Genomic DNA, 13,390 nt, shown 5'->3' with positions numbered 1-13,390 from the left:
CTGCAGTTAATAACACACCCCAGTTTAACTCGCCTGTAACACCTCCTATGATCAGTCCCAATATCGTGGACGCAGCATGCAGTAAGCTGAAACAGCCTACAAATCCTGGACCTGATGGCATTCCCGCCATTATTCTGAAGAAGTGCTCGACAAGTTTGTCTCAAACACTAAGCATCATATTCAACTGCTCCATCCAATGTGGCATCTTTCCGAAAACATGGAGGAATTCTTTCATATTCCCTGTTTTCAAGAAGGGTTGCAAAAAGGATGTAAAAACTATCGAGGAATTGCTTGCTTATGCGCGGTTTCGAAATTGTTCGAAATAATTATACTGGATTGCATTTCTCATTACTGTAAAAGCTACATAGTCCAAGAGCAACATGGATTCTATCCCAATCGATCCACATCAACGAATTTGATCGTTTACACATCTTCAATAACACGGGCTCTACAGTCGCGTCAACAAATCGATGCGATATACACTGATTTTTCAGCAGCTTTCGATTCAATAAATCACCAGATAACAATCGCCAAACTTCAATGTCTTGGCTTCAGTGGTTCTTTTCTGGGTTGAATGCAATCATATCTGACAGGCCGAAAAATTTCAGTGAAAATTGGTGACACTATCTCGCTATTTCGGGTTACTTCAGGAGTTCCTCAAGGAAGTCATCTCGGTCCATATATTTTCTTACATTACCTCAACGACATCAATTTCTCTCTTGAGTGCCAGAAATTATCATATGCGGATGACTTCAAACTGTACCATCAGATTGAATGTGAAGCTGATGCTGAGATTCTTCAGACACAAATAAATACCTTTGCTGCGTGGTGTGACGCGAACAGGATGATTTTGAACCCAAACAAATGCTCGATAATATCCTTTCCTCGTAAACGTTCAACAGCTTATTATGTTTATAAGCTTAAAGGCATAACTCTACAACGTGTTGACTGTGTTAAGGACTTAGGAATCATACTGGACTCAAGGCTTACGTTTCGCGAGCATAACGCATACATAATTTCTAAAGCATCTAAAGCACTTGGCTTTATATTTCGCTCGACCAAACATTTTAGGGACATTTATTGCATAAAAGCTTTATACTGTGCCCTGGTCCGCTCATTATTGGAGTACGGCTCCATTGTTTGGGCACCCTACTACCAAAACGGTATTCTACGTGTGCTGTCCAGCGGAAGTTCATGAGGTTTGCATTTCGCCGTTTACCGTGGAGTAATCCTCATAATCTCCCCAGCTATGAAAATCGCTGCAAACTTATCGGAATAGAAACACTGCATGATCGTCGAAGGATTTCCAAAACCTGCTTTATATCAGATTTGATATTGTCACATATTGATTGTCCAGAGCTTCTGCAGAAGGTTAATTCCAACGTGCAAACAAGAAACCTGAGGTCTCACAGTTTCCTTCAAATACCGTTTTCTAACACAAACTATGGCTACAATGAGCCTTGGTCGAGCATGTGCTGTGAGTTCAATTGCTACAGTCGTTTCTTCGATTTCGCATTGTCTCGCGCATTACTTAAAAAACGATACACCTCCGCAATTACAGCCACTGCTATTAGCGATTAATTTTTTTTTACGTTCATATATATACAAGTAAAATGTAAGTTCTGTAAGTGATCGTCATTAGGGCATAATTGTACCCGTTGATAAGAATAAATAAAATAAATTTGCCATCTAATATTGACATTAAGAGAAAAACCCTTCCTGGAAAATCGAAAAATTAGAATTCGGAGGAAATGTTAACGACCTCAAAAACATAAAGTAACTTTTTTTGTGAATAATTTGACTCTATCAATATAACGCTTCGCAGTTTTTTTATTCCTTTTTGTTTATTTTAGTCTCATTAGCACTTCAGCTGTAACCGAGCCGAATTTTAATCGTGTACATGTCACATGTTTATCATATCTATAATTGGCATACTACACAGTTGCCATTTTTCGGCGTTAGAGTATTCTCTTCTATACCATTTGCATATGGTACACATTTACAGAGGTGCCATTTAGGCGTAAGAGTTTTCTATCTGTTCTTCCATTATCCAGTTGGACCGGACAGCGGAGATAGTTGATTGATCATTGTTGAATTGTTTATAGAACAACAGCGCGATGTGTCTTGCAGAGCAGACCAGTTGTATGGTTGAATCGATCTTATTTCGACCGTGGATCGATCTCCATCGCTGATGATTGTTGCGTGGACGTAGTTATTCTGTAACAACACAAAGATGGTCAACGAGGACCCTGTGTTTTGAACTCACGATCGATCGCTTACTAAGCGAACGCGCAACCAAACCAATTCGAAAATCCGCGTAAAAAAGCCGCGTTAATTGGAAAATCCGCGTAAAAAAACATGTCACCTGTCACCATTATGTCACCATAATCTAGGGTACACGGAATCAGACATTGAAATCATATGAATCACAAAAATTTTATTGGAATCTGATTCTCCGTTAATTATCTGGTATCAGATAAGCGAATATCGATTTGAACATAGAATCGACATTTGGAACCTGAAATTCAGGTAAGGCCCAGAATAAGAAGTTTGATTTTTGAAATTTACAATCAGCAATTAACAAGAATCTCCTATCCGACAAATGAATCAGGATGTATTCGAAATCAGAAATTTGAATTGATAATCAATGATTATTTGAGTTCGAAGTATGAACCTAAATATAAGTATTAAATTCTGAAAATCTGACATAAGAAGCTTTGAAATGGTGCCTTCCAATTGAGCCGAAAAGAAAAAAAAAACCCACGTCGAAGTCTATCAACATTCGAGGTAATAGTGGCTGTTTACTATCAATATTTATCTGGTCCAAATTTTCGGAAAAAACGAATTCTGTACCACTATTAGGTATTATCGCACACACCGTGTCCGAAGTTCTGGCTTAAAGCAAGCCAAACATTATTTAGCTCCGGTTGACTTTTTTTTCCAATTTGGACATTATCGCTTGGATTTTTCAAGTTGATTGAATTACCGTTTCGTTACTGATAATGCCATTGAGATATATCGCGGCTAGAAGGGGTCTACTTTGAAGGCGAAAAGCCAGATATGGAACAATTATGTTTTTTTTTCTAAGAGGTCTAAATTATAGTTACTATTTTCAAACTTAGATAGTTGAATGCTTAAATTGTATGCTGAATGAAAAAATGCACCATTTTGTTATGTGTTTAAAGTTTAGCTGCATGGATAAAAATTCATGAAATTCTGGGTGAAACTAGTTTTTTTTTATCCCATTTAGTTATTTAAGGCTCATTAGCATTTTAGCTGTAACAGAGCCGAATTTTAATCGTGTACATATCACATGGTTATCATATCTATAATTAGCACATTACACAGTTGCCATTCGCCAGTATTCCTTCTATACCATTACATTTGGTACATTCACACAGTAGCCATTTAGGCGTAAGAGTATTCTGTCTGTTCTTCCATTATCCAATTGGACCACCGGACAGCGGAGACAGTTGATTGATCATTGTTGAGTTATTTATAGAACAGTAGCCCGATGTGTCTTGCAGAGCAGAGCAGTTGTATGGATGAATCGATCTTATATCGACCGTGGATCGATCTCCATCGCTGATGATTGTTGCGTGGACGTAGCTATTCTGTAACAACACAAAGATGGTCAATGAGGGCCCTGAGTTTTGAACTCACGATCGATCGCTTACTAAGCGAACGCGCAACCAATGTGGCTACGGAGACCCCCTGAAACTAGTTTAGAGTGTAAAATTTTCGTCACAGTCTGGCAAATCAACGGCGAAATATTTAAAGAGAAATGCCTCTAGAAGCACCTGCTGCATTTCCCCAGGTCCTACGAAGGTGATACTTTGTTTTGGACGGATTTGGCATTTGGCCATTACTCGAAACCGAATAGAATTATTCTGGGTTTCATAATCACCCAGGCAAGCTCTGAAAACAGGGTAGGTCTTCAAAAACGATCAGGATTTGAAGAAAGAGTGGATTAATGTGTGTACGAAAGATGACGCAATTGTTGCACAGAATTCGATGGGTGGTGTTAAGACCAAGTTGCGGGTATTTAGATTTAGAATATTGCTATTAGTAGAACGTTTATGAAAAATCTGAATATAATTATTCGCTTTTGAAGCGTAAGGCATTTTCACCAAAAAATGCTTCCGATCAACTCCACCGCGTACCGAACACTCGGAAGGAGGACAGAAGCGGAGGCTTTCCTCTCTCTCCGGAAGCATGCAATTATTCGGCCTGAGACAACCGAAGGACAACAACGAGAGTACGTAAGCGCGCGTATATCCCTCCTGGCCACACCACTCATTGCACCCACCTCGGCGAGGCAGTTTCAATGATGATGGTTATTATTATTATGATATTTAGTGTAGCTCTTCTCTCTCTGTCTCGGTTTCTTCTGTCTCCGGGCGGCGATGTTTTTTGCTGTCATTCACGTTGTTTTATTGTTGGCCTAAAGATTATACTTCTCCGTTTTGAACTGACGGAGCAGGAACACGACGACGGAAAGGATATAAACACCGAGAACTGCAAACCCCCGGCTTTTCTCACCCGAGCGTGAAGCTACTTGTAACTCAATTATGATTATTGCCCTATTTGGCTTCCACGCTTGTTTTTGGCTGCTTACACTTATTGTTAACCTCATAAATTATATACAACTCCCCACACACACATTCGCACCGCACACATCATTCGGAAATTATGATAATTTAATTACGAGAGGCACTTCTTCTGTTTCGTTCCAACTTCCCCAGCGAGCTTTTCGAGACGAGATCTCCTGCCGACAGTGACGGTAATGATCACTCCATACTTACTTCATAATCGTTGTGTGCATGTTGTGGGCGATGATGGCATCCTGGGCTTCCATCCATATCTCCCCGGCACCGGTCTTCGAGCTGCGGCCAACCTCAAGATAGAAGTAGCGCTGGGAGGCGCCGCATCTGAAACGAGACATGAAAGAGAGTGTAGGGTTCAGTTCGGTGCAATTAGGTATATTTACTTGGTTTGATTTGATATTTATTGAGGCGTAGTTTTCTTCTAATTTGGAATGGTGTTCAGAGCGTAAAATTTAGCGATTCGATTGCTGTTTTCGGTGTGGTATATCCGCTCACGCACGACTGTTCGACTGTTTTTGGCTTATTTTATCCGTTCTATTTGTGGCTAATAGCTAAATTAATTGTGGAGTGCTCCAATTAACAGATATAATGCACTGATTTACAATTTGGTTGCTTTATTTGAACGTGCGCTACGCAGCTTTTCTTTTTTGGGAAATAGACCGATCATCATCAGTTATTTTAATTTTTCGACGATCATAAAATGAGCACTGAAGCGTTATGTCCAGAGGGAGCAACGAAACTAAGTTGTTCAACTTAGATTGACGCACAATTTCGAGAAATGACCATCTATAGACGTCTTTCACAAATAATTATCTTAAGTAATACTCGAACTGATATTGCAGAACAAAATAATCAAATCGTCTTATTTTGTTCTGCAATATCAGTTCGTGTATTACCAACGACCAAATGAAGTTTAAAAATGAAAAAAAAAAGAAACACATAAAATAAATTCAGGAAGTCTATACCACATTCTCCGAGCAAAACCGTGACCGAAAGTACTTTTCATTTCTACCGGAATTTTCCAACAACATATCGGTGAACAATATCACACATCAGGAAATACATAAACCACTGAATTGGCTGGCTGACAAACTTACGCATCCTTTTTTTTTTCTTTATTATAGTGACTTTCAACACATTTCGGCTGGTTCATCACTTTTACTTCCATTTTTGGAAGAATGTCGGGAGTGAGAATTGAACTCGTGATCTCTGCGTGAGAGGTATGGATGTTACCACTACGCCAGATCGCCTCCCCTACTTACGCATCCTCTTCATCTCCTATTTAATATGTCTTTAAAAACTGGAATATTAATTACCGTGGCATTGCTATTATCTCTTGCATTCCTAAATTATTTGAATCAATTATTAATGAAAAAATCTTTTAACAAGTAAAAAGTCGAATTGCATGTTGACAACACGGTTTTTTTCAAATGCCGCTCCACATCAACTAACCTATTAGAATTCGTCACCATCTTACTAAATGCAATGGACAATGGCAAACATGTAGAAGCCCTCTATACGGACTTTAGTAAAGCATTTAACCGAATCTACATCCCATTATTAATCTTCAAACTGGATAAAATAGGAATAGCACACGGTCTTTTGAAATGGCTTAACTCATATTTAATAGAACGCGAACAAATAGTTCGTTTCCAAAACAACCATTTAAACCCCATTAAAATCACTTCAGGAATGCCGCAAGGATCCCATCTCGGCCCTCTTCTTTTCATTTTGTACATTAATGACATTTCCTTTATTATTAAGCGTATAAATGTACAGGGTAACTTCGATATAACGTACATTTTACTCACAAAATTGTACGTTGTATCGAATTGTACGGTATATCGAAGCATAATGAAGAACCCAGAAACGTAGCTTATATTACTTTATTGTGTTGCTGTTTGAGTGAGGTTATTGAATAAATTCAACTAGAAGACGAAGCCAATCTTTTTCATGATGTTTCTCTTCGTATTGTTAATTAAAGTTTGGAATCACAAAAAAGTTGTATTTCGAGATTGGTTAAGGGTACAAAACAAGCTTTAGTATCAAAATACAGAAAATTTATTGTTCTTTCAGAAAAAAAAATATTAAAAAAAATATTCCTTTAGACTTTGAGAATGTGTACGTTATATCGAGGTAAAATGTACGTTATATCGAGTGATGTTATATCGAGGGTACGTTATAACGAGGGTACGTTATATCGAAGTTTCCCTCATATATGCTGACGACAAGAAGCTCTTCGCGGAAATTGGAAATTATAGCGACTTTGAATCATTCCAGAATGAAATAAATGTATTCTACACGTGGTGTAAAAGAAGCCTCTTACAATTTAATGCAAAAAAAATGTAGTGCAATAACATTCAGCAGAAAACAACAAACACCAAATACTGTAATATCCCTTGGAAACGAAACTGTAAAAAAATGCAGAATAGTCAGAGATATAATCGTCATTCTTGACTCTAGACTCACATTTATTGAACACTTCAACTCAGTAATAAACAAAGCACATAGAGTGTTAAGCTTTATAAAACGCTTTGCACATAACTTCCAGGACCCATATACAATAAAAACATTATACACCACATATGTAAGGCCTATTTTGGAATACTGCAGCATTGTATGGAATCCTTATATTGTCGCACACGAAGAACGCATAGAGTCTGTCCAAAAACAATTTCTTTTGTATGCACTTCGTAAATTATGTTCAAATGTGGTTCCATCGTAAGCCGAAATGCTTGAACGGCAACCCGACAATCCATTTTTCTTTCTTTCTGTATTATAGTGACTTTTAAGACTTTCGGCTGATTTGTCACTTTACTTCCATTTCGGATGAATGTCGGGAGTGAGAATTAAACTCGTGATCTTTAGCGTGATCTATGCCAGATCGTCTTCACAGAGTCAGCCCGGCAATCGTCTCATAAACTGATCCTGACCTGATCCACATTTACGTTTCTTCACATTTTCACTTGTTCACACGTTGCTGAGGGTATTATTCGCTTATTTGATCGAGATTTTCGAAACATTTATTTCAGATCTAATTGTTTTTCCTTGCCGAAAACTGCGGGATTTATACTCCTGGAGTATCACGATATCTTCTTGTACTCGTCAGGATAGCTTTTCCTGTTACCATCTGAATTCAATCAGGTGCAACAAATCACTGCGCAACTTTTCTGGTGTTGGCCAAAATGGCTCCGGCAGTTCTTTTAATTGATTTAGTTTCTTGCGTATGTTTGAGGCTGCCAAATCAGAGAACATATTTCGTTTTCGTGGAATAGTTCTAACATTATTAACTCTAACTATTTGTTGTGAACAAATTTCGGTGATTTCCATGCTCGTCGAATCAATCAGGCGATTTCCCAGATTTCACAGCATTCACGATTCGTCATTCATCCAACAAGGGACTAGATGACAGTTAGGCTTTCTGAATGTGTTTTCTCAGGGCCAAGTGTTTAGTTTAGTTTTCTAAATCGGCCTTTTTCAAAGCTAGAGGTGTATTCGAATATTTCAAATCATGATCATCCTTAAGTTACAGACTCGCACCAGCTGATTGCAAAAAATTGTTCATAATGTAGTGTATTCTCCAAGTCAAGCCATTCAGCCATTTTTTAGCGGCGACCAAATATAATTTTTCAAGATCATGGAATACGTAGTTTTATAATGGCAGCAAAATTAAAGTATGTTCTAGATCTCAGATAAATCAGTGATCAGGAACGGGATCAAATTTCAATTACTGTGGGACAATCCTACAAACAGTCAAACATACATACAAACAGGGCAAGCTGAATGAAACTATTTAAAAAGTAATGAATTATTTGGGGACTGTGGCCATCTTGGATTTGGATTTTTCATGATCTGCTATGTTCTACTAGTCGAGCACTTTCATTTGATATCCATATTGATGAGGTTTTGAATATGAAAAAATATATATGGCGCTATTTTGTGGTGGCGGTCATTTTGGATTTGCATTTTCAATAAATAACTGTGTTCTACTTGTCAATCCCTTTCATTTGATATACATACAGCGTCTGTTCACCATGGAGGTGCGGCTCAAAACAGCGTCTGATCCCCATGTTAGGGGCGGCTGATCACTGTCTTCGTGCCAGCGGGGACTCTAAAAAGAGCTGTGCACGACGGTCCTCCGGCGAGACAGGGGGTTGGTGCAGGCCCTGCAAGCCATCCGTAAAAATAAAACGCACAGGAAAATTCACAAAGAAATTCGAGACAGGACAATCGGACTAGACCTACGCAAAGAACACGGACTAGAGATTGGAAACTCGGAACATGGAACTGCAAGTCTCTCAATTTTCTTGCGAGTACCCGAATTCTTTCGGAAATATTGAGAGCCCGCAATTTCAACATCGTAGCGCTGCAGGAGGTGTGCTGGAAAGGTTCGATGGTGCGATCGTTCCATGGTGGATATACCATCTATCAGAGCTGCGGCAACACACACGAGCTGGGTACAGCTTTCATCGTGATGGGGGAGATGCAAAAACGGGTGATTGGTTGGTGGCCGATCAATGAAAGAATGTGCAGATTGAGGATGAGAGGCCACTTCTTCAATATCAGCATTATCAACGTCCACAGCCCCCATCTAGCTAGCACCGATGACGATAAAGAAGAATTCTACGCGCAGCTAGAGCGTGAATACGATCGCTGCCCAAAACACGACATCAAAATCGTCATCGGTGATTTGAACGCTCAGGTCGGCCAGGAGGAGGAATTCAGACCGGTAATTGGTAGGTTCAGCGCCCATCAGCGAACCAACGAAAACGGCCTAAGACTTATCGACTTCGCTGCCTCCAAGAACATGGCCATACGTAGCACCTTCTTCCAGCACAGCCTCCAATACCGTTACACCTGGAGATCACCACAGCAAACAGAAACACAAATTGACCACGTTTTGATCGACGGTCGGCACTTCTCGGATATCATCGACGTCAGAACCTATCGGGGCGCTAACATCGATTCAGACCACTACCTGGTGATGGTCAAACTGCGTTCTAAACTGTCAGTCGTCAATAACATAAGACACCAGCGCTCACCACGGTACCACCTACGACGACTACAGGAGCCGAACGTTGCTGCAACATATTCGCAGCGTCTTGAAGCTGCGTTACCGGGGGTAGACGAACTGGATGCTGTTCCCCTCGATGAATGCTGGAACTCCTTAAAATCAGCAATTAGCAGCACAGCAGAGACCGTCATCGGGTATGAACAACGAGGACAACGGAACGAATGGTTTGACGACGAGTGCCGAGCGCTCCTGAACGAGAAGGATGCAGCACGCGCAGCCATGCTGCAACGAGCGACTCGACAAAACGTGGAACGATACAGACTGAAACGAAGGCAGCAAACACATCTCTTTCGGGAAAAAAGCGCCGCCTGGAAGAGAAAGAGTGTGAGGTTCTCGAGAATCGCGGAAGTTCTTCAAGAAACTAAACGCCTCGCACAAAGGCTTTGTGCCGCGGGCCGAAATTTGCAGAAACAAGGAAGGAGGCATCTTGACGAACGAACGCGAGGTGATCGAAAGGTGGAGGCAGCACTACGATGAACACCTGAACAGCGCGCAGACAGGAGACCTAGACGGCGTTGAGGAGGACTACACCGGTGCAATGAACAACGACGACGTACCACCCCCGACGATGGGTGAAGTTAAGGAGGCCATTAATCAGCTCAAGAACCACAAAGCAGCTGGTAAGGATGGCCTCGTAGCGGAGCTCTTCAAGGGAGGTCCGAGAAAACTTGTAGAGTGTATGCACCGGTTGATAGTCAGGATCTGGGACACAGAACAGCTACCGGAGGAGTGGAAGGACGGGGTAATCTGCCCCATCTATAAAAAAGGCGACAAGTTGGATTGTGGGAACTATCGTGCCATCACAATCCTGAATGGTGCCTACAAAATTTTGTCTCAGATCCTCTTCCGCCGCCTATCGCCAATAGTAAGTAGATTTGTGGGAAGTTATCAGGCCGGATTCATGCCCGGTTGCTCGACGACGGACCAGATTTTTACACTGCGGCAGATCCTCCAAAAGTGCCGCGAGTATCAGGTCCCTACACACCACATCTTCGTCGACTTCAAGGCCGCATATGATACAATCGACCGACGACAGCTATGGAGGATCATGGACGAACACGGCTTTCCCCGAAAGCTGACAAGACTGATTCAGGCAACGATGAACGGTGTGCGGTGCAGTGTGCGGATCTCAGGTGAGCTGTCGGAATCATTTGAGACTCACAGGGGACTTCGACAAGGCGATGGAATCTCCTGTCTGCTCTTCAACGTGGCGCTGGAAGGTGTTATGCGGAGAGCGGGCTTCAACATGCGGGGCACGATTTTCAACAAGTCTAGTCAGTTTATCTGCTTCGCCGACGACGTGGACATAATCGGAAGAACACATGCGACGGTAGCCGACTTGTATACCCGACTGAAACACGAAGCAGGGCTGATTGGGCTTGGGATCAATGCGTCTAAGTCTAAATACATGCTAGCTGGAGGGACTGATCGCAACAGAGTTCTTCTTGGTAGTAGTGTTGTGATCGACGGCGACGAGCTCGAGGTGGTAGAGGAATTTGTCTACCTTGGCTCGTTGATAACAACTGACAACAACAACAGCCGTGAAATTCGAAGACGCATTGTCAATGGAAGTCGTGCCTACTATGGGCTCCGCAAATCCTTGAGGTCCAACAAACTCCGACCCCGTACGAAGTGTACCATGTACAAATCCCTAATTCGACCGGTTGTTCTCTATGGGCACGAAGCATGGACGATGCTTGAAGAGTACTCACAAGCGCTTGGAGTTTTCGAACGCCGAGTGCTCAGAACAATATACGGTGGTGTACAGGAAAGCGGAGTATGGAGAAGGAGAATGAACCACGAACTGGCGCAACTCTACGGCGAACCCAGCATTCAGAAAGTCGCCAAGGCTGGACGAGTGCGATGGGCAGGGCATGTTGCAAGATTGCCGGACAGCAGCCCTGCAAAGATGGTGTTCGCATCGAATCCGGTAGGAACAAGAAGGAGAGGAGCCCAGCGAGCGAGGTGGTTGGACCAGGTGGAGCAGGACTTGGCAAAAATCGGTGCAGCCGGGAGTTGGAGAACTGCAGCCATGGATCGGGACTATTGGCGAAAAATTGTGAAGAAGATCTAATCTCTCAATGGGATGTAGTATCATTATAAATAAAAAAATTGATATACATATTGATGGGGTTCTGAGGAAATGTGTAATCCGCCATTTTATAGCGGCCGTCATCTTGTATTTACATTCTACATAAATAACTGTGTTCTACTAGTAAAGCCCTTTCATTCGATACGCATATTAATGAAGTTTTGGGAAAACCTTTATTGATGGGATTTTGGGAATTTTTCAAGATCATGGGATACGTAGTTTTATAATGACACCAGAAATAAAGATGTGTTCCAAATTTCAGATCAAACGGTCAAAAGGAAGGAAGTTAAATTTCTATTAATGTGGTACAGCACTACAGACAAAGTTACAAAGTCACGAAGTCACAAACGTACAAATGGATCCAATCTAGATAAAACCGTTTTTAAATAAGTTCAATTCATAATTATATGACGTTTACCGAGAGAAAATTCTTTTTTTTATGATTCGATTATCCGGAGGATTCGATTATTCGAGTGAAAAAAAATGAATACTCCGGATAATCGAGTCCGACCTGTTAGATATACAGGTCGGACTCGATTATCCGGAGTCTGCGACTAGAAACCATTTTTTTTCGCAAGTATAATATTTTTTCAAACAAGACTAACTCATTGGCTACAATTTGAAATGTCGATTATCTGAATCGATCCAGTAGTTATGAGTTTTTGATAAAATCACTTTTGGAAAAAAGTGGAAAAAATGGTTTTTCGGACCATCATCGGCTGACTTTGAAAAAAAAATCTTAACGGCCCAGGAACGTATCTAGGCCGTAAAGCGAGGTATGAGTGTATAAAAAACCTACAATAACGTATAAATAAACTATTGTTTCATATTTCCATATTTTGTAATTGTTAGTCCCAGTGTTCAACGTTTTTTCTAACGAAAAGCTCAACGCCAGTCCCATGGGGCCGACCCCCGTGTTTCAACGTGTTAGGACAGATAATTTTAAAAATGACCCAAATAAACACAGCAACTGGTCTACAGCGGAATGTCACGACACAAAAACTATATCTTCCTAGACAACCGGAAGATAGAGTTTTTGATTAAGATATTATAATAAATGAATTAGGCTAAAAAAATCATTCATCGGGGATTTTTCACACCCACTTTTCGACGCTTATATTCTAATTAGAAAAAAATGTAATATCCATTAATCTCGTCCGACTTACCTGCGAATCGATGCTAGCGAAAATTCCACAATTTCAACCCGGTCGTCCCCGGTGGAAGTCACGGCGGGTCCGATGCGTACCAGCGACAGGGTTTTGTCCGTGATGCAGAGGCGGTAGTTGCCCAGTATCCCGTAGCTATCGCCCAGTCCTTTCCGCTGAACGAACACATCCCAAACATGTTCTGAAATAGAAAGAGAGAAAGACAGGAGGAGGGGGTGAGAAACAACAGATTAAAACTCGAAATACTAAAAACATCGTAATTCAAAAGTTTTTTTTTTATTATTAGTTTCAAAGTTGTCTCCGTCCGCTCTCTGTTCGGCAAACTCGACTCGACACATTTGAATCTACGAGGTGATTTCGTTAGAATCAGACGAATGTACAATTAGTAAATGGAGTGTCCGAGGTGCTCTACAAGTGGAGTGCAATTTAATTCACTTTGTTTTTCCTTTCT

General features: G+C 41.1%; 1 protein-coding gene across 9 annotated transcripts in view; it reads right to left on the bottom strand.

Annotated features, from left to right (window-relative positions):
• The window catches only part of LOC129775257 (mucin-12), a 553,123-nt gene that overhangs the window by 68,662 nt on the left and 471,071 nt on the right, over positions 1-13,390 (bottom strand). For all 9 annotated transcript variants that reach the window (XM_055779765.1, XM_055779763.1, XM_055779759.1 and 6 more), the window contains 2 exons: positions 12,940-13,120; positions 4,806-4,931 (listed from right to left, as the gene is read on the bottom strand). In XM_055779765.1, coding sequence (XP_055635740.1) covers positions 4,806-4,931; positions 12,940-13,120 — 307 coding nt within the window. The remainder of the gene's footprint in view (positions 1-4,805; positions 4,932-12,939; positions 13,121-13,390) is intronic.

Source organism: Toxorhynchites rutilus, chromosome 3, assembly GCF_029784135.1.
Source record: "Toxorhynchites rutilus septentrionalis strain SRP chromosome 3, ASM2978413v1, whole genome shotgun sequence".
Lineage (NCBI taxonomy): Eukaryota > Metazoa > Arthropoda > Insecta > Diptera > Culicidae > Toxorhynchites > Toxorhynchites rutilus.
The sequence above is the reverse complement of the archived record's forward strand: the minus strand, read 5'-3'. Positions and strand labels throughout refer to the sequence as shown.